Raw genomic sequence first — 27,228 nt, 5'->3', positions numbered from 1 at the left:
TGGACTTGGACAAACAAATTAAAGATTTGGATAAAGAGAAAGCCTAAACGCCATCCATCCTGCTACATAAGAGAATACTGTCTTTAAAATATGAATATAATAATCTACTCTCAGCAAAAATCAGTAAAATCTTTTTGTACACCAAGCAGATATACTTTGAGCTTTGAATTTAGTGAGATTTTGTGCCCATACCTGCATAAAACATTTGCTCAAACTCTAGTAGATAAAGTCTTCCCTCCCACCGTTACAGAGGCAATTATAACTGTTATTTGTAAAATAGGTAGGAATGCTGGTTCTTATCGTCCCATCTACTTGCTAAACCTGGATGGGAAAGTATTCTCTAAAGTACTTGCCAATAGATTAAGCCCCCTTTAGTACACCCAGATCAAACTGGATTTATACCCCAGAGAAATTCATCTTTTAATCTCAGGCTAATATTTAACATTACTTACTCCACTGCCAGACCTAAAGAAGAGTTGGCAGTTTTGGCAGTCGACGCTGAGAAGGCATTAGACCAGATCGAATGGCCCTATTTGTTCAAAATATTAGAAAGATTTAAATTGAGTAAGAAATGTATGTCGATGGTGGAGTTGCTTTATGTCAGTCCTCATGCTCGCGTTCTTACCAGCCAGATTCTATCACCATCCTTTGGCTTATGCAGAGGGACAAAGCAGGGATGCCCTCTCCCCACTGATATTTGCCTTGGCAATAGAGCCCTTTGCTGAAAGCATACGCAAAGATCCAACTATTTTTGGTTGTAATACTGATACAACTACTAATAAAATCTCACTCTATGCAGATGATGTGTTATTATATATTTTTATATATCACCCAACCAGGAAAGACTATTCCTGCCATATTAGACAAAATTAAGTTCTTTGGGTCTTTGGATACAGGATAAATCTGAATAAAAGTGAACTAATGCCGATACATGTGAGCAACCCCTCATGGCTGCAAAACCTCCCATTCAGTATAGCTTATGCAAAGCTCACTTATCTGGGTATTCAGGTTACAAAAAGCAATCCCTCTCTATTAAAATCTAACTTCTCTCCCTTAATATCTGAGCTTCAGTCAAGTATACAGTTCTGGAATACGCTTCCTATATCACTCATTGGCAGAGTTAATGCTATAAAGATGATAGTTTTGCCCAAGTGGTTGCACTTATTTCCCAATCTCCCTGTGTTCCTTCCTAAAACATTTTTTAAAAACCTAAATTCACTCATCTTACCTTTTTAATGGGGCAATAAAACACACAGAATTGCTGGGAAACATCTTTGCAAGTCTAAAAAGCAGGGAGGGTTAGCGCTTCCGAATCTCCTGTTTTATTACTGGGCTTCGCATATAAAATTCATGACGTACTGGTTAGTTGACAACGGCAACCCCCTCACATGGTTGCAACTGGAGCTGGAAGCTTGTCAGCCTTACTGTATAGAAGCTATACTGCTGTCTCCCCTGCCCATTGATAAGTCTATATATGACGTATTCTTAAGCAGATTAAACTACACTTTGATTTGAAGTCTCTATCACCTATTACACCTATTGTAGGGAATCCATCTTTTAAACCGTCTATTCTAGACAATACATTTAGACTTTGGAAACAGGCCTTTGCACAATCAGCAATCTGATTTTTGGCTTCTCATTATGACAAGCTAGCTGGACAGCTGGGACTGGGGTTGTGGGCGTGTGGGAGGGTATTGTACCATGTTATGTTACGTTTTGTTATATTTTGTTATGCTATGTGGTGTTAATGTACAAAAACAGAGCAACTATCTCATGCTGTAAATTCCATTGTCATACAGACAATTGCTCAATAAATATATCCTGGAAAAAATTGCATATATCTGTTGCCATCAGCATGTTCAAAGTTTTAGAGGTTTCTACACATGTCAGGGATAATGTAGAGTTCCAACCCACCTGACCCGCCTCGCCTCATCCCGGGCTGTGTTATCCCTACTGTCATGATATCACAAGCACTGGCTTTTTTTCTGGGGTTGGGGGATATTTAGGTCGTATTTAGAAATCGTTTCCAATCTGTTTTAGAGTAATTGTTGTCAGTCTGGTTCAGACCACGATTGTCTGTCTAAACTGCATTCTTGTGGTATTTTAAAAAAGCTCTCATTCAGTTTTGTGCCTAGTTTGAAACAAACTTTCACTATTCTCCACAGACAACAGAGAAAAAAACTCAAGGGGGCGGCCTCAGTGGAAAAGCCAGGTGTATGGGTCAGTCCAGTCCCAGCCGAGTGAAACAACCGGCCACCTTCAATTCTAGCCACACTCAACCTCCCAGCACCAGTATCGGCTTTAACCAGGTCCTACAAGAGGTCCAGGCCAGCGTAATGGAGTCTATCCCTAGTTTGGATGTGTCAGAATTCAGAGTGAACAATTCTGCCTCACAACATACAGCTCGACTTGCATCGAAATCAGAACAGAACACACCTCTGAACCTGACACTGCAAGGTAGAGTCCCTCAATGCTTCTCATGCAGTTTGTTCTTTGTTTTGTTTTTCTTTTTTGGGGGGGGGGGTTGCGGTCCTGTCCAGCACTCTAACAATCAGAATTATTGTCTATAGGCACAAAAAATGCCCAACAGATTTATTTTCCCAAGTGGATCAATACAGCTTTTCCTATACTGGTCCACTTGATTATCATAGTTTATTCACTCTATATTATTGATGTATTTATTTTTTTACTTTTAAGTTATTACAATCAGAATGGACATTACTGGGAGACGGGAAAGAGAAAGACAAAGAGAAGAAAAGTTGGAAAGAGACTCAACAGAAAGAGAGGGAAAGAAAAAGACAGGAGACGAGAGCCAGAGAGAAACGACACTAAAAATCTGTTTGATCGCCTGCTGAAAAACAAACAACAAGCAAAAAGAGAACAACACAGTAAATAATAAATATTGAATGTTACTGACCGGCACACAAGACTGACAACGCACAATATGTTTAGAGGCAGCAGCCAACCAAGATAGTGTGTGTCTGTGAGGGAGGGGCTAGAGCCAGCTCCCCCGCTGGCCTATTATTATAACCCTTCAAATTTGAAGAAAACTGTTTTGGGTTTTTTTGCCAATCAGCACTGTATAGTGTCATAATTATGTTAAGGCATGCATGAAACCCTTTGTTGTTGTGTTTAAATTCAACAGTTCTTAACTTTTCACTTCAAATATTTTTGTATTTGACCATGGGACTCGTGTCTGGCTGCCCAAAACAATATGAAACATTATGGCTTCAATAATCAGTCTCTAATGGTGAACTATAATAACTTTCACAGTATTACCACTAAAGTAATGGTAAAGTGGTAGTGTGGTTGTGACCAGCTAATACTGATACTTTGTGTTTGTGCTAAAATCTCAGGGGAGGATCAGGCACTCGTGTTTGCCACCCAGCAAGACACACCTTCCAAACAAAGTGATCAAGGGGACTCCACTGATTTAAAACCCCCAAACACAGGTATGACTCCAGTTTGAAGAAAGATATCACCTTAGATATCACCTCCTTGTAGTACGTTAATACAGCTCTTTTCATTCTTATCAAGGTCATTTACACTGCTCAAAAAGATACTGATATGGATATATAATGTGTTAGAAACAAAAGGATGCTGCAGTGTTTGATGGAAATTAAAATAATCAATATAAAGAGGACTGAATTCAAAGACACCTCGAAAATCACAGTCAAAAAATGATTTGGCACAGTAGTTACAGCAACTCAAGATGGTACTCAATAGTTATTATGGTCCCCACATGCTTATATACATGATTGACAACATTGGTGCTCCAAATGAGAAGACAGATGTTGTACAGGATTTAACACAGGCAGGCACAGAGGCAGGTCAATCAATTCCTTCAAACTCAGGAACTGCCACCATACTCTTACATGAAGCTGGGCATTGTTGGGCACCATGAGGAACCCAGAAACCCCAGCACCAGCACATGGTCTCCCCAGACTGCCACTGACCCACCAAAAAACTGGTCATGTTGAGTGATGTTACAGGCAGCATAACATTCTTCTTTGCTAAAGAACCTTGACCTTGACCTGTGACCCTTTTGCATCTGTCACATGTGCTCAGGGTGAACCTGCTCGTCTGTGAAAAGCAGCTGTGGTGCAGCTGCCAGTTATTATTCTTTTTAAAATGTCAGTCGGGCTCCACAGCGCTGGGCAATAAGCACAGTAGCGAATGTCGGGTCCTCAGGCCACCTTCATGAGGTCTGTTTCTGATTGTTTGATCAGAGACATTCACACCAGTGGCCTGATGGAGGTCATTTTGTAACTTTGTCAGCACTCACGCTATTCCTTGCTGACCTTGCTGATGGGTTAAGGATTTTCGACGGACCCCTCCTTCTCTCATAGGGTAACTGCCTGTCTCATGGAATCCCCTCCATGCTCTTGAGACTCTGCTGAAAGACACTCCTGGAGGAGTTGGACTACCTTTGTGACTTCTGTAGGGTCCAAGTATCACCTTGTGGCACCAGTAGGCACACTGACTCTAGCCAAATGCAAAACTACTGAAACAACAGTCAGAAAAGATGAGGAGAGGAAAAATGTCAGTGGCTTCCACCTATAATACTAAGTGCAATAATCCTTTCTGTCATCGTTGTATTTTTACTCAGTTGTATATAGTATTTGTATTTGTATTCTATTTTTATCTTATTGTATATTTATTTTATTTTATTCTACTGTATATAGTATTTTATTTTATTCTATTCTGTACAGTTGTGTACTGTATTTATTCTTATTGTATTCTAATTTTTGCCTCATAACTTTTGCACTGTCCACTTCCTGCTGTGACAAAACAAATTTCCCACGTGTGGGACTAATAAAGGTTATCTTATCTTATCTTATAAAACCTTTCCTGTTTTGGGAGTTGTCTCACAGTTGTCCCTCTAGTGCACATGTTGTTAATTTCATTCATTGTTCCTTTAAGTGAGCAGAGTAGCTTCTCAAAGCAGTTTCAAGATCATCTTGAATGGCATCATGATGAAACCAGGCTGATTAAACATTTCAAAATAGGCAGACATTAATCTACTTTCTTTGTCATTTATATGAAAGACAGTTTATTAAATGACAGCATTGTGATGTGTTTAGCTCCAGCAGCAGTGTCACAGCTTCCTGCAGCCGCTGTGGACCTTCAGTCATCGGTTGGTCTTTCAGCTACCTCATCAGCTTCTCCTGGTGCCAAGTGCAGCAGCCGGCCACAGGTGGAAAAACCACGCCGCTCCAGCTTAGACAAGGAGATGAAGCACAGTCCAGACAGGGCAGGCAAGAGCCCTCCTCCTCCTCCTCCACGGAGGTCAGTTGATCACTGAGCATCAGGAAGGACTTTCTACTGGTTAAAATCACAATTCACCTAATATTTGTATTTGTTTTATTGTCTTCTCAGAATCCATGCTGTCACTTCAGGTCTCACAACAGGAAGGTCAGGAGAGGTGGTCTTTGTAACTAGGAAAGAGCCTGTTGGAGCCCAGGTTTGTTGTGCCTTCAGCTAAGACAGGTGTACCATGGACACTTCCAGTCTGGCCCGTCACCCTCCTGACATGAATAACTTTACACGCTAACTATTGCCAAGTGGAAGTACATTATACATTTTCCCACAAAAATACTTTCTTAAAATACTATCTTTTGTTTTTGAAATGTTTTACATTATATAAAGAAGAGTCACAATAAAGAACAAGCTAGGAGAAAAGAATGAAAACAACCTGAACACTATTTTGTTGGAGGGATTCACTCATCCACATTAAATTCAGGTGTTCACAGGTATTTAGAATCAAGCACCAAGCAGACTTGTGCAAAAGCACTACAAACATTTCTGAAGCTTTATATCACAAGTACAATGTAAAGTGTTGGATGCAGTACTCTTTTTTTTTTTTTGACAACTTTATTTATGATCTTCCAATATGACAAAAGTACAGAAAAATACAACTCAAATTGTGATTACAAACACAGCCATTGTGAAACCGGTTGCGCCACACAGTGCAAACCAGTTGGATGCAGGAAAACGTATAATCTATGGGCACAAACAAATAAAAACTACCATGTGAACAAGGCAAAAAAACAACAACAACAACAACACCCCCCCCCCCCCCCCCCCACAAAACCCACCAAAGAACAAAACAAACAAAAATAGAATAGAATAAATACATAAATAAAAGGGGGGCTGCATTGTGCGCAGTTCTTTTTGGCTTGCTACAGATAGTAGGTGGGTTTAAAGAAAGAAAGAGAAAAAAACCCAAACACACATAAAAGCAGTAATACATCATACTTCAGTAAATGACGACTTCTCCACATATTCAACAAAGGATGACCAGGTTTTGTAGTATTTACTTTGAGACCCTCTCAAACTGTATCTCAGATGCTCTATCTGCAAGCACCTCATCACCTCTCTCACCCACTGAACAAACACTGGCGGACCTGAATCCTTCAATTTAAGAAGAATTAGCCTGCGTGCCAGGACAGATGAGAAAGCCACTGCATTCATTTGATAAGAAGTTATCCCGTGGTGGTTTGGGAGTACACCAAAGACTGCTGTCATCGGATTGGGATCAATTGTTTTCCCACACACATATAAAATAACCTTACAAACGAATTCCCAGAACCGGTTCAAATCAGAGCAGGTCCAGAACATATGGCTCATAGTGGCGGGTGATTGCTTGCACCTCGGACATCTATCATCAGAGGTATTGTATATTTTGGCTAGTTTAGCTTTGGTTAGGTATGCCCGGTGAAGAATTTTAAACTGTATTATACAATGCCGTATACAGATTGAGGATTCATGCATCCTGCTCACACTAAGGTCCCATAGGTCGTCTGGGATCTGGAGGTTTAAGTCCAGCTCCCAGGTGTTTCTGGCTGTGGACACAGTCTGCCTTTATATGCTGCAGTGTGCTATATATTTTAGAGATGTGGCCTCTAGCAATAGATTGAAATTGCAGACAATCCTCAAGTGGACAGTCATTAGGTAGACTTGGATAAGAAGTGAAGTGTTTAACTACAAAGCTACGCGCTTGTAAGTATCTAAAGAAGTGAGTCTTTGGAATTAGTAAGTAAGTAAGTAAAGTTTATTTATATAGCACCTTTCACAGACATATGTCACAAAGTGCTTTACAAGGTAAAGCACTCCAAAATCTTTAGATAATGTTTCAAAGGATAAAAATGACCCTTTAACAAACAGATCAGAGAAGCAGATAATTCCTCTGCTGTACCAAACCTTGAACCCCGCATCGCTCTGAGCTGGTAAAAAAAGATGATTTGATGCAATAGGGGAGCAGACAAGTGACCGCCTCAGCCCGAAATGTCGTCGACCCTGAAACCAGACATTGAGAGAGTTCTTAACCACAGGATTTTTAAAATTAACATTGCGACTGACTGGTAGACCTGAACACAGTATTGCAACAGGGGATATGGTGAGATTACCGTCTAGCTCCATAGTGGACCAAGGCGGCCCTCTGCCCTCCCTAAAAGCCCGCATCCAGGTGGATAGTTTCACAATATTGGCAGCCCAACAATAATACATAAAGTTTGGTAGGGCCAGGCTGCCTTCCGACTTAGAACACTGTAACAGGGATTTTCTTGGAACTTTTTTGTCCCAAATAAAAGATGATATGAGTCCGTCTAACTGGGTGAAAAAGGTTTTAGGAAGAAAAAGGGGTATCATCTGGAAGAGGTACATGAATCGAGGCAAGACTACCATTTTAATTGTGTTGACCCGCCCAGCAAGAGAGATGGGTAATGCTGACCAGCGTGCCAAAACCAATTTTGTTTTCTCTAATAAAGGGGTAAAATTTTATTTAAAAAAATCCTGATAAGTGTCTGTGATTTGAATACCCAAATAGGTGAATGAGGAGTGTTCCAGTCTAAACTGAAAGGCTGAGTAGTCAGCCTCCTTTGCCAGACTGTTAATAGGGAACATTGTGCTTTTAGCCAGGTTCAAACTGTAACCAGACAGGCGGCCAAAGGATCCAATGAGGTCCAGAACTGAAGGAATTGATGCCTCCGGATCTGTAATATACAGAAGGAGATCGTCTGCATACAAGGAGCACTTATGAATAGTGATCCCCCTTATTCTGGGGTCCGTTCTCAATGCTGCTGCCAGCGGCTCTATTGCCAGATTGAATAGCAGGGGGCTTAAGGGGCATCCCTGTCGGGTACCTCTATGTACGGAAAAGTATTCTGAAATGGTCTTATTGGTGCAGACTGAAGACAGGGGCGCTGAGTACAGAGTCCTGATCCATGAAATAAAATTAGAACCGAAGCCAAATTTTTTTCAAAACGGAGAACGGATATTGCCAATCCACGCAGTCAAAAGCCTTCTCGGCATCCAGTGAGACTATTATCTCGGGGTGATCAACTGAATGGTCAGAATATAGGATATTTAACAGCCATCTGATATTGAAATATGACTGGTGGTTCACTATAAAGCCTGTTTGGTCCTCATGTATAATAGAAGGTACTACCTTCTCAATACGAAGTGCAAGAGCTTTTGTGAGGATCTTATAATCCACATTCAGTAGACTAATGGGGCGATAGGATCCACATTTTTGAGGGTCCTTGTCTTTTTTGAGTATTAAAGAGACAGTGGCTTGGGACAGAGTTTGAGGAAACGTGCTTGTTGCCTGAATTTCTGAAAAAACCTCAGACAGTAAAGAAACTAACTTGCCAGCAAAGCATTTATAGAAATCACACGAGAAGCCGTCTGGGCCCGGTGCCTTGCCATTTTACAAGGAATTAACTGCCTGCAATATTTCCGCAGAGGTAATAGGTCTTTCTAGTAGCTCACGTTGGTCTGGGTTAATAGTGGGAGTATCTATGTTCCTCAAAAAGGAATCCAAGTCAGCCTCTGAATAATCAGTGCGGGAAGTATAGAGATCCTGATAAAATAACTTGAAAGCAGCATTAATTCCGTCAGGGTGTGTTACCACCTGACCGGAGTCTAACTGTATGTCGGGTATAGACTGAGCTGCGGCGGATTGACGAAGCTGATGCGAAAGATATCTACCTGCTTTTTCACCATGCTCGTATTTATGATGTCTTGATCTAAGTAGGAGCTTCTCAGTTTCTTTAATTGAGAGGGTGTCAAATTCAGACTGCAGCAGTACCTTCTGCTTATATAAATCAGCGGTTGGACAGGTAGCATATTGTGTGTCAATGTTAGCTATGAGCTCTGTCAGCTCTCAGAGCCGTTTGTTTTGCTTTTTATTCTTATAAGACGAAAAAGAAATAATTTGGCCCCGCAGATATGCTTTTAGCGACTCCCAAATTATAGATTTTGAAACATCTGGAGTGTTATTTGTTTCTAGAAAAAGCTCGATGTGGTGTTCAATGAACTTGCAAAACTCCTCATCTGACATTAATGCTGAGTCAAATTTCCAGAACCGCTGCCTTGCGCACACGTTTGGATATGCGATATCAACCTGCACTGGTGCATGATCAGAAATTACAATTACATGATATTTACACATAGTGACCCTTGGGATAATAATAAAATATCCAGAAGGAAATAATCAATCCTGGAATACAAATGATGCACGGGGGAGAAGAAGGAATCGTATTTTGCTAAGGGCTCAGTGATACGCAGTGGATCTGAAATGCCATAGTTTTGAAGAAATGTGTTCAGAACGGACACTGATCTGGAGGTCCCAGTAGACTGACGCGGCTTAGACCTGTCAAGGTTGGGATCGAATACCAGATTCAGATCCCCGCCCATAATCAGGTGATGCGTATTGAAGTCTGGCAGCAGGCCAATTAGTCTTATAAAAAATTGTGGATTGTCCCAAGTTGGTGCATAAGTATTTACCAAGATAACTGGAGTGTTGTGAAGCTTACAAGTAACTATCAGAAAGCGACCATTCACATCACATTTTACATTTGAGGTGATGAAGGGAAAATTTTTCCTAACAAGAATGGCAACCCCCGCGATTTAAATCCAGAATGGTAGACCTGGGAAACCCAACTTTGTGTCAGCCTCTTGCTTTGCATGGAACACAGATGTGTCTCCTGTAGAAAGACAATGTCCGGTTTGAAAGTTGACACATGAGTGAATATCCTTTTGCATTTTCTAAAATTATTTAGGCCTTTCACATTCCATGTAATAAATTTAGTAGAATCAGGTGTAGTTGCAGCACTTTTGGTTACACAGTTGGCTATATTCACACTTTCAAGACAATCATGACAGGCAAGCTGAACAATAATTTGGGGTAAGTATACGCACAAAACTGCAGCCAACAAGAAAAAAAGAAATTAAAAAAATTAAAAAAAACAAAAGTGCAAAAGTAAAAACCCAGAGTAACTATAAACGCAACTCCCACAAATCGGGAGCAAACTACGCCCTGCCCCCCAAAAGAGCTTATATCCCCCGCTCTTTTTCTTTCCCTCCTTCTTTCTCCCTTTTCTTCTCCCCAGTCAAGTCTGTCCCGTGCTCAGCAAATGAAAATGAAATAAACAATAAAAGCAAAGGTGAATCAAATAGACCAATACGGAAGGCTGGGATGGTCCATTTGGTACAGTAAAGCAGTTGGGCATCTTTCTTTGCCTTTAGACAATAATTCTGATGGCAAAAGATCCAAACGGGACAGACAAAAACAAAAACAAAAAGAGCTTATATCCAACATGTCTCTTCACTCCCCAAATACAAAAGTTGCCCCTAGCAGGGAACGCCAACTATGACCCAGTTGTTAGACATCTGGCAGATTGGAAAGGCACACGTGACTTCTCTTGGTCGATTACTTCACTCAGTGATAAACAATTATTTGCAGACCTATTAAATTATGAAAGAAGCAAAAGTTCAAACCTCTCTAAAGTGCAGTCTGAGTCAGTGAACAATAGAGAGTCAAAAAGCAACTGAGGTCGCACAGTCCACTCAGCCCGTGTCTTGATTCCCACACACAGCCAAGATGCGATTCCTGACGTAGTCTTTAGCAGCCGTTGGATTGGTGAATATTTCCTCACCAAGAGGAGAAGAAATCCTCAGCTTTGCTGGGTATAGCATCCGGAATCTCACACCCCGACATCCGCGCAGTAGATCTTTAACTTCTTTAAAGGCCCCCCGTCTCTTCGCGACTGCAGATGGCAGGTCCGGGAAAATTAGGATTTTGACTCCATCATGCGTCAGGGGACTGTTTACCTCCTCCTTTTCTTGAACGTAATGAAATTTGACAATAAGTGGCCTGGGTCTCTGGTCTCTCGCAGGGATGGGCTGGAGGCTGCGATGTGCCCGATCCAGTGTCGGAGCGGTATCCAGGGCCAAAACCTCCTTTAGTAGCTGGGCCACAGAGTTGACAGGGTGCGTCCCAGTCTCAAAGTGCTCTCTCACGCCAAATATTCGAATGTTGCATCTGCGCTGTCTCCCCTCAAGGTCTTTGGTGTTGTCCGAAAGAGCTGACACAATTTCTTTCAGATCGTGAACTTGCTTCTCCAAGTCCACAGCCCGGTCCGAATACGTGTTTGCATCTTCTTCCAGGCTAGTTAGCCAGCTATGGTGGTCAGTGCAGGTAGTTGCTAGAGCATCAATCTTAGCACAAAGTTCAGTCCGCACTTCATCTATTTGGTCAGAAACATTGCTGCAAAGTGAATCGATCAGCTCATTGAGAGCTTGGCACTTGGTCTCGACTTTTGCTTCCAGCGTAGAAATTTTGGCGACTACATTCTTCTCCGAGTTAGCCATGGCAGCCATTAGCGCGGCCGTGTCCGGGGATGTAGCATTGCTATCAATTGCCTTGGCTCCATCAGTCTTTCTGGTGTTTTTGGACCCTGACATTGTTGTAAAGTTCCCTTGGGCGATGCGCACATTTGCAGTGGTAACTCAGCTGATGACCGATAACGCGTTAGTGCCCAATGTCACAGTATTTATATGAAAAAATAGCGTATCCCCACAGAGCAACTCAGCCACGCGTCTTTACATGTCGCTGCTCCTACGTCAACCCCCGCCACCACTGTACTCTTGAGCAGACGTGTTCTCTGGAGTGACAAATCATGCTTCTCCATCTGGCAATCTGATGGAGGAGCCTGGGTTTGGTGGTTTCCAGGAGAACAGTGTAAAGTTTAGTGAAGGGTTGTTTTTCAGGTGCTGGGCTAAATCCCTTAGTTCGCGTGACAGGAAGTCTTAATGCTTCAGCATACCAAGACATTTTCATCCTCCAAACTTGTGGGAACATCTTCCCGTTCAAACATGACTGCACACCAGTGCACAAAGCAACATCCATTAAGCCATGGCTGCAGAAGTTTGATGTGTGGCCTCACAGAATCCTGACCTCAACCCGATAGAACACCTTTGGGATGAATTAGAGCGGAGACTTCTCATCCAACGTCAGTGTCTGACCTGCAATTCTGAAAGAATAGTCAAAATTCCCCATAAAAAAGAGTTCGATTCAATTCAGTTGCCTCAGGGTGGTTTATAATGTAAGGTAAAGACTAAGGTAACACAAAGAAAACGCATGTAACCCCAACAAGGAAGGAAAAACTCCAGTTTAACAGGAAGAAACCAGGCTCAGGGAAGGGCAACTAGCTGCCGCAACTGGTTGGGGTGAGAGAAAGGAGACAAGTCATAAAACGTGCCCTGGAAGAGAGCCAGAGATTAATAATAACTCATAATTAAATGCAGTGTGAGTGAGAGAAGGAGAAATGCTCAGTGCATCATGGAAAGCCCACAGCAGCCTAAGTCTATTGTAGCATAACTAAGGGAGGATTCAGGGTCACCTGATCCAGCCTGAACTATAAGCTTTGTGAAAAAGGAAAGCCTTAAGCCTAGTCTTAAAAGCAGAGAGGGTGTCTGTCTTGGGTCTGCGCTTCCACAGGCCCCGCTGGTTTAGAAACTTATTTCCGTTAACAAAGCAAGGAAGCAAGACGAACAGCTTTAACCGGTTTTACTTGCTAGCAAGGGAGGCTGGTCGGAACCAGGCTCTTGGAGCTGAACGCTCCTCACCCGCCTCCTAGCCAGCATCAAATAAAGCAGCCTTCCTTGCAGCCTTTAACTGAAAACAGTTACAGTACACACAAGCACCACCCATTGTAAACCCCCCCTATGGTTCTAAAGGATAAGATACTATGTGTGTATGTGTGTGCACGTGTAAGCACGTGTGTGTGTGTGTGTGTGTGTGTGTGTGTGTGTGTGTATGCGCGAGAATGTGTGTGTGTGTGTATGTGTAGGTGCACGTGAGTGTGTGTTTGTGTTTGGAGGTGCGTTTGTGTGACCTCCTGCCCACAAAAGGGTCATAAAAGCAGGAAGTTTACTAAACAAGAAAAAATCTTCACATAGGATGCCCTATAATAAAACACTGCAGCCTCCCCCACCAACAGACTGGCTGGGGAGGGAGTCAGAAACAAAGGAATGTCTTTGATCATACAGTTTGAACCAAGACTTACAAATTTAAGTAACACACTGACAACATTTAACAATTTGACTCCAACAGTCTGTCTCCCAAACAGACAATCTAAGCAACAAATAAGCACTTTCTTTTTAGTTCTTCACACTTAACATTGAAACACTGCACTATGTTCAAAAGAGTAACTGAGTAAATATATCAAACCACAGATTAATTTTAGTACAACAAACCCTGAAGTTAGAGCGACAGTTGTATGTTTTTTATTAGTAGTAGTTTATTACTAGTGTCTGTGTTAGCCCTTTGGCGAACTGGTCAGGGTGACAAAATGTTAAACCTATGACTTCAAATTGTAGTTTAATTAATGTTACACATCCTTTCACAACAGCCAACAGCGCATTCTTGTTTAAAAAAGATGAAGTGACTCCAATGGTTTTAGACAATGAGCTTTCTCAGTGACAGAAGACACCTAAATTCATTCTGTTCTGTGTTTCACAAGCAGTCTGCACAGGATGAAGATGATAAAGGAAAAGAGCTACCTCTAGTTCCTCAGCTCAAACCTCCACGACAGCCACCAGAGGTCAAACACAAATCCCAGATGTGCACTGCTGCACATCTGGCTATATCCACCTCTGCCCCTGCTGCAGTGTCAGCACAAAGACAAGAGGGGGAGGAGGAAGAGGAAGAGGAGAAAGTCTTGAAAGAACTGCAGGTATACTAAATAAATAGTTATTTTTAAGATAAAATTTTTAATCTGAAGAAAACACCAGGTTGCTAATACTGAGATGAGCCTATGGAAAGCTAAATCTAACAGTTAAAAATTCAGGTTTGTGTTTTAGTTTAGCCTGCCCTAAGTGGACTAAACATGCTTCTGCTTTGACTAATAATTTCAGGATTTTCTCTGCTTTTAACTGACAAAAGCTGAACTTTAATTGTTTTCCTGTTAATGATGAATTTGTCATGACAAACAAACATTAAACCTGTTTCAGAAAAATAAATTTCCAGTGAGCATCACTGGACAGTGTTCTGCTGTATTTGCTGTAAGATACTGATTTTTGTAGTTAGAGATGGACACTGTGTAAACATATGGGGTGGCTGTAGCTCAGGAGGTAGAGCAGATCATTTACTATTCAGTGGTTCAGTCCCTGACTCCTCTGATGCATCCCTCCAAGTGTGAATGTTAGCTTGAAAGCACTTAAGCCTAAAAACGTGCTTGTATGAATGGGTCAATGAGGCATGTTGTGTTTTCAGTGCTCAGGTAGAGTAAAAGCTCTTTATAAGAACCAGTCCATTTACTTTACCATTTGTCATTATGTGCAGTGTGAAATATTGTTACAATATAGAGGTTGGCCTTTATGTGTTTTTTGTTAGCTCTGGTTTAACTCATCTGGAAGTTTGTTACATTCTCATGTAATTCTGTTTAAATCGTGGCTGAAATGAACTGTTTGCATTATATTCCTGTCACTTTGATTTTTTAATTTCCTATTACAAAAACAAGAAGAAAAAAAAGATTACAGTGAGGAATTAGGAGTAAAATGAAGTTTTAGTTTTTCTTAGCCCATATGAGAAGGTTCCTTTCTTCATAAACATGCTGCCCGTGCTGTTCGTGCTCTGTACCTACCTTTTTGGAAAAATAAACTGTAGCTGTTCGCGTTCTTTGACTCTTCAAATAATTAATTTCCTTTTAAACTGGGATCAAACTTTCTTTCACCCTTAAACCATTTATTGCTAAACACAGAGTTGTGGGTTTTTTCATATCAGTTTATGGGTTAAATATGGTGGTGGCAGCACCATGCATCGCAATAGAGGATTAGTATGCCAAAGCCTTCTCTAAGGAAAAAAAGTCATTTATTCTGTCTCAAGAGCTATTCAAAAAATCATCATTGTCATATATCGGCTCTGATCATTGCTGTATTACATTTAAAGTAAAATAATGAATGATTGTACTGAGAAAACATGGATGTAAATTTAAAGTAATTATTGTGCAGAAAAGGCGAAATATGTACTGTTTCTGTTGTTGTTTCATTTCACCTTTTCTGTTCATAGGTGACAGAACTGACAAATAAGAATCACTCATCAGTTGGAAATAAACAAAATGCAAAAAAGGAGAGGACGTCTCTAAACTCACAAGTAGCTAATGAGTTAGCAACATGTGACCAACAGTCAGACCCTCAGCTGTGCTTTACAAATGACTACCCTCTCATAGCAGCAGCTGGACTAAAAGCAAACAGAGAAGGTGGGGAAAACAGTCTCACTGAGAACAAAGTGGAGACGGTAATTGAACAAGTGCCTTCTTGTCCAACAGTAAAGGATGTGGAGATATTTCCACTGGGAACTTTAAAAGATGTTAAACGTTTCCAGACTGATGAGGAGGAGCCAACATCAAGTCAGGACAAAGATATAAAACTAGATGAACTTAGAGTAGGAAGAGTTTCACAGAAAGAAAATGTCAGAACTCCTAATCAAGTGAAAGAGTTTGTTGGACAGGTATCGTCGCCAGCCACAAAAGAAAAGAAGGTCAAGGTTACAACAGTTGTTACTCTACAGAAAGAAAACATTCAAGGATGTGCCAAAAGTCCCAAAGACATGAATGAAACCGCCAAAGAAGCGTCAGAGAAGAAGTCCAATGTGATGGTGGTTCTAACTTTAGAATCCAGTGAAAACGAGAGGACATCAGGTCCACCAGTCCAGCAGAATGCATCACTGAGGCCTGACCAGGAGTGTGTAACTTCAACCTCCGTTACAAAACCTTCCCCATTGTCACCCATCTTAGATTGTAGTAGCAAGCAGGGGAACCGGGAACAAACAGTAACAGGTAACCAGCTGCAATACACAGAAGACGGAGGTAGCCTGAGCTGTGATGAGGCTGGTGAGGGACCGCCCCCTCCACCGCCTCAGATTTGTAAATATAGCCGTATAATCTCCAAGACCAGAGTCAGACCACAGTCCAAAGAGGAAACCTCAGCCAAAATGAATGGCTCTCAAATACAAACAGTATCTGGGGACACCGCTGGTGAGCCCACCTATGTAGGACATGAGAACCATGGTTTTGAGGACGGTAATGATCAGTTTGACAGAAAACCTATTATTGTTTTCTTGAACCAGCCCGTGGACTTTCAGTCGGCCTACAAGCGGCTGTCTACAATCTTTGAAAGTGAGGAAGATACTGGTGGGATTTTTTCTCCAGAGAGCATTTCAGATGAGGAAAAGACAAACCAGGAGGAAGAGGAACAGGGTATTAGAAAAAGTAGTATCGCGAATATTAATATGGGATCGCTCACGACAGGAGATGGTCAGAATCCTCCACAAATACAGCATGAAGGACCTTCAACAGATAAAAGCTCCGCTCTTGAAAACCAGGGCCAGACTGAATCACCTTCACTTAAAAAAACTGAGACAAAAAGGAAATTCAAATTCAAGTTCCCTAAAAAAAGACTGACAGCATTTAGCCAGGCTATCAAAACAGGAAACAGGGGCAAACAAGAAGTTGTTGTTGATGAGGAGGAAGTAGCAGCATGTGGCACAACAGTCAAGGAGACCAAGAGCCAGACAAATAAATCGCAGATGTTTAAAATTAATAAAATGGAACAAATGAAGTTGGACGAAAGCAGCGCCTGCGACAGAGACAATATCTCCTCTTATATTAATACCAGACATTCAGAGTCACATAACCGGGTAGAGGAGCTCTGCAAAAATGCGTTCGACTCTATAGACAGTCTCGAGAAGTCGATTAAACAGTTGGAAATCAGTGTGGAGAGTATAACTGCCCCTGCTTCTTTATGTGACTCAGCTGACAAAGCTCAGCTTAAAAGAAAAGTCAAACAAGAACGAGAGAGAAGTCCGTCCAAAAGGTCAGCGACTCAGATCACTAAGGGTCCAAATCCACCTGAGAGTAAGAGAGCCAAACCCCAGACTGCACGCGCCAGCGAAAGAAACGGCATCAAGAAACAGGTCTGATATTCCTCTGCCCAGCTGTTTCACTGCAGTTTGCTGGGATGGTGGTGGGCAGCGTTACCATCTACCTCTGTGTTCTTTGAATTTGTCTTTCACCAGCTTTGAATTCCTCTCACAGACAAATCTTCAAACTACCCAAAATTAACAAGAAAACTGATGCATTTAATCACATCTCCGATGGAAAGTTGTTTTCCTACCATAACCTAGGTTTTCTGAACACAAGTGTGGGTTCTGCATTGCTGTTTGCCTTTTTCTTCTTCGTGTATGCCTTTCAGGGAAATTCTTTGCTGCTGTTGCTGATGTTTGAAAAGGAAAACAGTACTATGTGAGAGGGTGATCCTTAAAAATCCTACTGCTTTAGAAGAAGAAGAAGTCAAGATTTTTTCCACTTTAAATGACTCAGTCTTTTAAAACTACTTCAGTAGATACCAAAAATTATTTATAATTCTTTTTACTTTAAAGGCCAGTATGAATACACAGCTTAATTGCTTGTTTTTTTTATCGTAAAAACCAAAAAGAAAGAAAAAATGGCAGCTCCCCTGAGATGGGTCAGTGATTGGCAGCAGCATTGATTTTCATGCATTTTTATTTTTTCTACAGTGTCATTAAATGTCCGATGTCATCTGTAATCTTGATTTATGCTTTAATCTAAAGCTCTTGACTGCTTCTAATTGAATCTTGTAAAAACATTCTGTATCTCCTACATGTTTTTCAGCAACACACAGTATAGTTTTTAGCTTTGACTAGTAAAAGGGCTATATAAATGTAGTTTATCCACCATTGTCTCATACTAACCTTTTGTTTACTTTTGTAAATGGCAGACCTCCAGCAGCACCTCCAGCTCTTCTGCTCTGCGATCTCATGCCAAATCTCACCGTGCCTCTGGATCACCAGAAAAGACTCCTAAGGGCCAGCAGCAGTTCACCCAGAAACAGGCCAGCCAGGTAAATGAAGTTTGAGGACACCTGAGGTTAACAGCTCTGAGTCATCGTAGACTAAAGAGGAGTTCATCTAATGTTTCAAGGATTTGTATTCTTGTTTGGTGTTTTTGTTGTTGGTTTTTTGTGTCAACCATCATTATATTCTTCTACAGTTGCACCTCACAGTGCAAAAACATAAATGATAGTTTTATAATAAATATACTGAAGCTTCAATTCAATTCAGTTGTCTCCAACTCAAGTCAATAAACCTATACTTGTAACTATATGGGACAAGAGTCAATATAACTGTGCTATTAGAAAAGCAGAAACCATGCTCTACATGATAGAAATGTAAGCACTGCATGACTCTGGTGCTGTTTCAACCACATCTACCTACCTACTGTGTGTGTAGAGAGAGAGTCCACAAAGTGGTCCAAATGGAGCAGGATAGCTGGGTGCTGTGTAATAATGGACAAGGAAATGACCTTAAATTGAGTTTGATGTTTTGATTGCACTTGTGTGTGTTCTGCAGTGGATTTTTGTCCTGTTCTTCTTTTTTCAGATGTGCGTCGTCCTAAAGTTTCTAGATGTACCCTGTACTGTCAAGATACACTCCCTGTATACATTAGAGATTTAGTGACATCTCCTATATCGAAATTAAACATGTAATGTCTTGAAACTAGACAAATTTGACACTGAAGTTTCTACATCAGTGAGTGAATCTTGACCTGCATGTAACCTGTACAACTATCCTTCATCTGGCAGTGAGTTTTTCTGAGTTCAGAACTCCATTTCTTTAGACGCAAACACATCAGGATTCATCATTTACAGAAATGAATAATTCTGTGGAAACATCTGCCACTGATTCACTTCATGTTTATGGCACGAAGAGGTTTCCCATCCTTTAAGCACTGCATGGATGTTTTACCGTTCTTGTTTAGTGATGCATTGAAAAAGGGCTGCAGCTATTTATTATTTTAGTAATCAAATAATCTATTGATCATTCCATTGATTAATCCGATAGGAAATACTTTTGTATGTACTTAATGAGAAATAATAAATATTCAAAAGAGAAAAAACACAGGTCTTTCAAATAAACTGCTCATTGGTTTCTATTCTAGAAATTAGTTTAACTGCATAAATCTACGGTGGCCCCTAGAGACAAAGAGACAAAGCACTTACAAACTCCAAAACAGAGTGATTTATAAACACATGGTGAGTGAAAAGGGGTGAGAAAGGGAGAAACGCTCAGTGAATCATTAGAAGCCCCCAGCAACCGGTCTACTGCAGCATAACTGATCCAGCTTTGTCAAAAAGGAGCCTAGTCTTAAAAGTAGAGATAGTGTCTGTCTCCTGAATCCAAACTGGAAGCTGGTTCCATAAAAGATGGACCTGAAAACTGAAGGCTCTGCCTCCCATTCTACTTTTAAATATATCAAGTGATGTTCTGTCGTGTGCATGTCACTGCCACTGATTTGTTGTAACCCGCGGTGTGTGTTTGCAGGCTGTCAGCAGAAGCAGTAAAGCATTGTGTTGTTGCTTTGCGTGCTTCTCTGATTAAAGCCTAGCTCGAGGAAACACCCATCTGTCCACTTCTCACTGCCCAGATGCCACTGATGACCTCCAAACCTGTCCTCTTCCTGCTCCTCCACTGCTTCTTCACCTTCAGCCTTCTCTGCCTCCTTCAGATGTGCCTACCTGTCGTTCCTGAACTCTTTGCTGAAAAACTCCTTCAGTTTGTCCATCAGGCTCTTCACCTTGATCCCCCTCTCCATCCTCTTCATTTCCTTCCATTTCCTTGTCCTCACAAAACTTTTATCCCATCTCTGAATCTGAGTCGTCTCCTCCCTTCTTCTAGACACGCCTTGTCAGCACACCACCTTAACATGAGTCCAGCCCACCGTGGGCTTCGCAGCAATGGCAAGTGTCGGCATCGCCTCGTCTTCACCTCCACCTCAGCTAATATTACTCCTCACCCTCCTCCTCTGTCTCGACTTCTTCCCCATTTTCTTCTCCCCCCATCACAGTGACTCAAGGGGCAAAGAGTGTACCAACCCCAGCTCTGCAGGATGTAGCAAGAAACGCACAGGGAGCCAAGCTGTACGTGTGCATGACGGGCACTGTCATGGCTTCAAAGCATACAGACATATCACTGTGTATAATGCATGTATGATGGCATTTAATGGCATCTGGAAACACAAAATCCCTGAACAATATTACTATGAGAGAAAATGCCACACAAGACCACACAGGCCAAAAAAGTAACCGAGAAAAAAAAATGTGTCTAAAAAATCCCAAATGCAAAGATAAATAAAAAGTGTCATAAAGATGCCCAGTTGCTTTCTTTCCAAGTGCTACATGTATGATTTTATCCATGCACATAAACAAGCAAATTATTCTCAACGTGTGTTTGTCCCCTAATCACCGTTATCAAAATGTGAGATGACAAGAAATTAAGGTCCAGTGAAGACGGCATTTCTTTAGCTCTTCAGTCCTTCACAGAGAGGTCCAGATGTTAGAACAGTGTGTTAAATTTAACATTCTTCACCAGTCTTCAACCTGTATGTCAAAAATGTAACCAGTAATGTTGAATAAAATTGTCTCCGTATATTAACTTTAATCCATAGATATTTCTTTTACACGATCTCCATGCAGATGTTCTCATGAGCTCAACGACTGCAGATAATCAAGTGAAAATATTTCCCAGCAGATTGTAAATGACTTCAAATCAGCTCGGCTTCACTCGTCCACTGCACTAAATTGCTTAAGTAATTTCATGAACTGAATATAAATTCTAGGGCTAGTTTAGTTCATTAGCATAATATATAACAGGAACACAGGGAATATTTTTAACAGAGTAATTACCTTTATTAATGATGCTCACAACCTAGCAAGGTTTACTTCTAGTGGAGTGTTTGTATACTGCAGGGGCATTTATTAAACCAAATACTTCTTTCAGCCCTGGTGTTTGTCAGTGAATATTTTGATTGTTACTGTAGAAAACATTTTTAAGATATTTTTCCTCTTTGCTGCAAATTTGAAATGCTTAGTTTAAAAAAAATCCTAGCACTTCTTCCTCCTGGAAGAACTGCAAAGATGTCCATAAAGAGTTCACGAGACTTTCAGTGAAAGACAGACGTTGCTATGGTTTAGTCTGCTCCATTGAGTTACCATTCGTTGATAAATCAGCTGAAATCCATTGGACTGGATTGCCCATTGGTTGGGCGCCGTGTTGTTTTTTTTTCTGCCTGTCATATTATCTTCGTCTATGAGTTAACTTCACAACATGCCCACAACATTTACACCCATTGGTCAGTTCTTCAGAAGAGAAATTGAATCGAATAACACACTGTAGTTGCTGTAGTCATCATAATGGAGCCATGGTTTAGTATTTTTCAAAACCATTTTTCCAGAAAGCTTTTCCTGGTGTTTGTTTATGTTACAGCAGAGAGCTTTCTGTTTTGGGGGTTCAATACTGCTGAATATTGAGGTTGTGACTATCAGAGTTTATCCAAAAGACAATCCCATACAGACTGTAAGCTGTTTAAGAATTTAACGTGTAAAACTGTCAGTATAGAGCTTTTATGTAGCTACTGTTAACATGAAGTGCTGTGCAAATGTTTCAGGTATTAAAACTAAACTGTTAAAAACTGATGCCCTGAGTAGGTTTTTTTGCTTGCACTGTACTGTAGCTGGTGCATACTGTGCTCATTTCCATTTGTTTGTAGTGACTCTTGTCAAAATGAATGCACTTAATGTTTTATGATGGCTTTTATTGCACTTTCAAGTATGATCATTAGACCATTATAGGAGTCCAGTGAGAAGAATCACTCGGCTCAAGCAGAAGTAAAGAATGACCACACGGACGCGCCACGTGGTTGAAGAACTAAAGCAAAAACATTTCAAATTTAAACAGTAAAAAGAATATACAGAGGTCAGTGTTGCTCTCTGATATTTACCACAGGATCGGTGTTTTAATCTCTTTTAATGTCATATTGACTTCAGCTGTTGCTTCCATTGGTACCTTCCTGTCATTTTTGATGTGCAGTTCTTTGCCCACTTACTGTGACTGTACCATTAAAAACAGTAATATGCTCCTTGTTAACTCCATTTAATGTTGTTAATGTTTTTGCTTTCACTGATAACTACCCAGTCAGTGTTGTCATGTTATAGTTTGTGTGTGATTCTTACTCTGAATCGGAATAAGTACAGGGGACAACTGTGTGCACTAAGACCAACTCTTTACTCACTTTATTTCCACCTGCATGCATTGCCAGTGTGCAACACGTAATTACACAATCGAACAATAAACACATACAGCCCATACAACAAGTGTTGCATCTTCAAAAACAAAAATAGATAACTGAGCCTTAGTATCGTTGCGACTTGTTTACTGAACCTTCTTTTCAGTGCATGTTCAGAACATCAGTGTCCATTTTACTGCGTCCTACAGGACCCTCTCTTCTTCCTCTTTCTTACAACATTAATGTAACACAGAACCAATACTGCTTCTCCTGGCATTACCATGGTAACAACACTCATTCTATCTGCTTCTTTCAGATGAATAACAGGAACTTGGGATGTAGGTATCTATGAATAATAACTATTATGCATACCCATATATTTATAAAAACAACTAATTTCTTGCGATGCCACAACCAGGGACAATTATGAATACACTACATCTCCCCTTTTAAACAAAAACAGAATATTTCTTTTCTCCCTTTCCTTTGGAGCAAGCAGTGCGCCGTCCGGCAGTGTCGGCTCCAGCTGCGATGGAAGTATCGGCAATGTGGTTCGCAGACGTGGTGCAGTGGTGTAGCTTTATAGGCAAGAAGAGCTCGATATGGATCAGCTGCTTTTTTTCAGTCTGTACAGCACCTTCTGCTTCTCCATTACTTTGCGGAAACTTAGGACTGCTTGTGATGTGCTTAAAGCCGTACGCTGCTGTGAAGTCTGCAAAGGTTTGACCTGAATACTGTCGCCTATTACCAGACATGAGGACCTCTGGGATGCCATGACGGGCGAAGAAAGATTTCAGGTGAGTAATGACATCGTTTGATTTTGTTTAACAAAGCAATCTCAACAAATCTAGAGTGCTAGTCAACAGCCAGAAGGTACGTTTTCCCCCACTCTGCCATGGGCGGGCAGGGTATCCTGTTGGCATGAGTGGCTCACTGTGATTGTGTCTTTCTTGAATGCATGTTCTGCATCACCATCTCAGAGTTTTGTTGACTCAGCCCGGGCCACCACACTGTTTGGCGTACACGAGCTTTACATTTTACAACACCTTGATTTCCATCGTGTAGTTTTTCCAGCACTTCATTTCTCATTGCGGAAGGAATTACAAGCCGTGTATCTTGTGTGTGAATAAAGATCAGCAGGTGAATTTATTAAAGTGTGAGTTCAGGTGAAATCAGAGAGGTGTGTGTTAAAGAGTGTGTAAATGCCCACTGTGACGTCACATCCACAGTGTGTCATCAGTGTTTGTGGTCACAGTGTTTCTGTTTTCATGTTCAGGTTCTCGTTTAAAGTCTCTGTCGCTCACACTTTACTGTTAAATGTTTGAATGTTTAAATGTGAGTGTGTGCCTGTGTAACAGCGCCCTCTAGTGGCCTCCTGCACTATGAGCTCTGCAGACAGGAATGAGCTTTGAGCAGCTCTATGTAACCCTGGTAAACATAGCTGTCAATAAATAAAGCCTGCTAGTAAAAACAGTCATAAGAAATATATTACAGGTGATAAATAATCAATAAATAGATCATAATGGTTAAAAAACTAATTAAAAAACAACAACAATGATGCAATTCATGGTATAGTGTTTCATTTGTGTTTAAAAACATCCATCCAACCATCTTCATCCGCTTTATCCGAGGCCGGGTCGCGGGGGCAGCAGCCTAAGCAAAGAGGCCCAGACATGTTAAAGGTTAAAAAACTTGCTGCTTCACTGTGTTTTCATGTTAATTCAGGTAAAATGGGTAAAATATGTGTTCAGACTCTTATGATAACTATAATAAGAACATAACTGAACGAGACTTGGTGAGTAGTGTTGGTGAGATGAAGCCTCGTGATGAACTGAAGCTTCTATCCAACTGGTCGATTTATGGTTTGAAGCATTGTGATGATTCATTTGCTCTACTGCGCCATCAAGTGGACGATTCTAGTGAAACAGGCTCTGTGATTATAATGATGTGATGTGTAAACCTCTAAACTGAATATATACATTCTTTTCATGGTTATTTATCCCGAATATTTTCTCAGTGTGTCTGATACAAAAGAGAAAGTGGAAACTATCAGGACAGAGTTTTGATATGATTGTGTAACTGTTAGGGCTCGGTATCGTCACTGATTTCTAGAATCGATTCCACGATTGGATTCTGATCATGCATCACTACATATCCATATTTTTATATCTATAAAAAGTAGGGGTGCAACGATACACAAAATTCACGGTTCGGTTCGGTTCGATACTTTGGTGTCACGGTTCGATATTTTTTCGATACAAAAAAAATGTTCATGCCTTTTTAATTTGTCATTTATTAAAATTATAAATATATATTTTAACTCAAAAGTACAGTTTTTAAATTTAACCCTAACCCTTGTGCGTGTTTTTTATTTTGACAGCGAATGCGCACCTGCGGACCACTTATGTGCAGCCCTGGTTATTTAGCTTGTCATATTGCAGCCACAGAAATTCTTTTGTCCATGAAACCATAAAGCTGCACTTTCTTTTTGCCTTATAGTCTGATTTGTCATAACTTCTCCGTTTTGTGGTAAGCTTTTCTTTGGCTGTCACTTCTTCACCCTGACCTGTCTTATTTGGCTCAGCAGAACTAAAATATAAATCCTGCTGCTTTTACACACGGACTCACATAAGCTCAGCGATTCTCTGCGCGATCAACCTCTCACATGTTTAAGCTGCGGGAGATTTCACTTGTCATGTTTGCATAGTAAGCTAACGATTAATAAGACGATGTCAGAGGAATTGGTGCACAAATTATCATCACTCACAGATCAGTGCTGTCGCTCTCTATACACAGTTCGCACGATTGCAAAGTGAAAGCAAAAAAACAAGCGCAAATTCAAACGCGACTTCAATATGTCACATATTGACAGTGGCTCACCGATGCCAATGACATAATTACCCAGCTACATTTCTGAAAGAATGCAAAAGCATTGACATATATTTTTCCTACAATAGCCCGACGGGCAGGGAAGAGATAGATTTTGGTAGCCCGACTGAAAAAATCGCTAGCTCCGGGACGTCGGGCTAGCGATATTGCAAGCCCTGTATCTGATTGAGGAATCACTCATCTTTGGAAAAGAGAGTTTATTACAGAGAAATGTCTCTTTCCAAAATAAAAGCTATACTATCCGCTTCTTCTGGGCTATATTCTCAGCAGCATAAGGAGAATCATGTGCTAACAGCTGTCTAAATGACTCGGCTAAAGTTAGTAGCATGCTTGTTGTTTTTGTCTTTGCACTAGGATGATGTCGGAGTAAATGTGCAGTCATATTCGTTGTGTTCCCACTAGTGCTCTCAGGTTAATCTCGTTGAAATGACCTTAACGCCACAACACGGCAAATCTCCGTTAACGAGCTACCGCCGATCGCCCCGTGCATGGGGCTAGACGGCCAACACGTTAACGAGCTAACTGCGCTAACACACTAGTTCCCACCCATGTAATTGAGCATTGCGTGGCACATCCAACATACTGTTTTACTTTAGTCCATGACTCGCTTACCTTCAGGGTCATACGTCACATGAAAACCAAAATAATTCCAAACGCCAGATCTGAATGAGGGGTGGGGGAGGTGCCCTGCGCTCTTCCTTCTGACTATGCTGTCTGTGTTGAGCGCTCAGTGGATCTGCGCTCGACAGTGCAGCCTAGGCGGAGTAGTCGAACGCAGATTCACTGAGCGCTCAACACAGACAGCATCGTCAGAAGGAAAGTTGATAAAATAAATTACAAATGTTGTATTATTCGATACATATGCGTACCGAACCGAAAGCACTGTATCGAACGGTTCAATATCGATACGAATATCGTTGCACCCCTAATAAAAAGAAAGCTGACACTTGCCAGACTTTATCAAAGGTGTAAACATCACAGCAGAGGCCTTTGTGTCAAAGTAGCTGAGGATAAAACAGAAAAACATGAAGGTGATTTTCCTGGCCTGGATTTTATAAAAATATTCTGCAGTAAATCAAAAACGAAAGAAAACCATGAATCAACATCTGAACATTACCTGATGCTGCTGAAGTGAAGCAAGGTTACAGAGGTTGGATTAGAGACACAGCAAAAGTTTTTCATTTTTAAAAAGTTTAAATATGTTCAGTATTGAACAGCAGAAATTAGGCTTTCTTTTTGGAAGTAAGTGAAAGGAAATAAACAGCATCCGACAGGCTGTAAACAACGGTAGACTTGTGCGTAACAAGCAAGCGAATAATGCAGAAAACAGATTTTTAGACGGGAAACTGTTCTTGAAGTACAGAGAGAGAGAGAGAGTGTCATGATTCAAGCAGGCAGGAACACAGGCACAAATGTAATCTTCAAAAAAATGGGTTTTATTATACCCCCCAAAAAGGACAAGATGATTACAAAAATTCAAAATAACAAAAAATAAAGTTTTTAAGAAGCAAGTGGGCCCATAAAAGAGGTTAACTTAACAGACTGCTACTCAAAAGTCACTTAACAAAAACATAACTCAACAAACTGACCTGCCCAAATGAGAAACAGCTCCAGTTATATAGCAAATGAATAAACCATTATATACACCAAATGTGAAAACTAAAGAGATAACAGCTAACCATCATTCAAGAAGAACCCCATTCCCCCTGCATGATCACAATAGATGGTCCAGTCCACTTTATTGGCTTCTGCATTTGAACCAGCTCCACCCTCAGCCTCCTCTTTCAGCCAAACCAGGAAGGACTGGAGCGGAGGTCAGGTAACTCAGAAAGAGCAGAAATATAATCACCCACCTATATAAAATAACAAACAATGCAAAGCAAAGTCTATGCCACCATTTGGGCTATAGCTT

General features: G+C 40.9%; 1 protein-coding gene across 4 annotated transcripts in view; it reads left to right on the top strand.

Annotated features, from left to right (window-relative positions):
* The window catches only part of LOC113010981 (sickle tail protein homolog), a 96,020-nt gene extending 74,183 nt beyond the window's left edge, over positions 1 to 21,837 (top strand). The window contains exons 17-24 of one of the 4 annotated variants that reach the window (XM_080292722.1): positions 2,166 to 2,457; positions 3,357 to 3,452; positions 5,085 to 5,289; positions 5,380 to 5,464; positions 13,812 to 14,021; positions 15,356 to 17,260; positions 18,085 to 18,207; positions 18,746 to 19,264. In XM_080292722.1, coding sequence (XP_080148848.1) covers positions 2,166 to 2,457; positions 3,357 to 3,452; positions 5,085 to 5,289; positions 5,380 to 5,464; positions 13,812 to 14,021; positions 15,356 to 17,260; positions 18,085 to 18,207; positions 18,746 to 18,820 — 2,991 coding nt within the window. In that variant the 3' untranslated portion in view covers positions 18,821 to 19,264. Of the gene's footprint in view, positions 1 to 2,165; positions 2,458 to 3,356; positions 3,453 to 5,084; positions 5,290 to 5,379; positions 5,465 to 13,808; positions 14,022 to 15,355; positions 17,261 to 18,084; positions 18,208 to 18,745; positions 19,265 to 20,041 lie in introns of those variants that run through there. The other 3 variants (XM_080292723.1, XM_080292725.1, XM_080292724.1) reach the window with 3 other exon arrangements.
* The last annotated feature ends 5,391 nt before the right edge of the window (positions 21,838 to 27,228 follow it).

The sequence above is a fragment of the Astatotilapia calliptera genome, chromosome 18 (assembly GCF_964374335.1).
Source record: "Astatotilapia calliptera chromosome 18, fAstCal68.1, whole genome shotgun sequence".
NCBI lineage: Eukaryota > Metazoa > Chordata > Actinopteri > Cichliformes > Cichlidae > Astatotilapia > Astatotilapia calliptera.
Note: the sequence above shows the minus strand (reverse complement) of the source record. Positions and strands in the feature narration are given on the sequence as shown.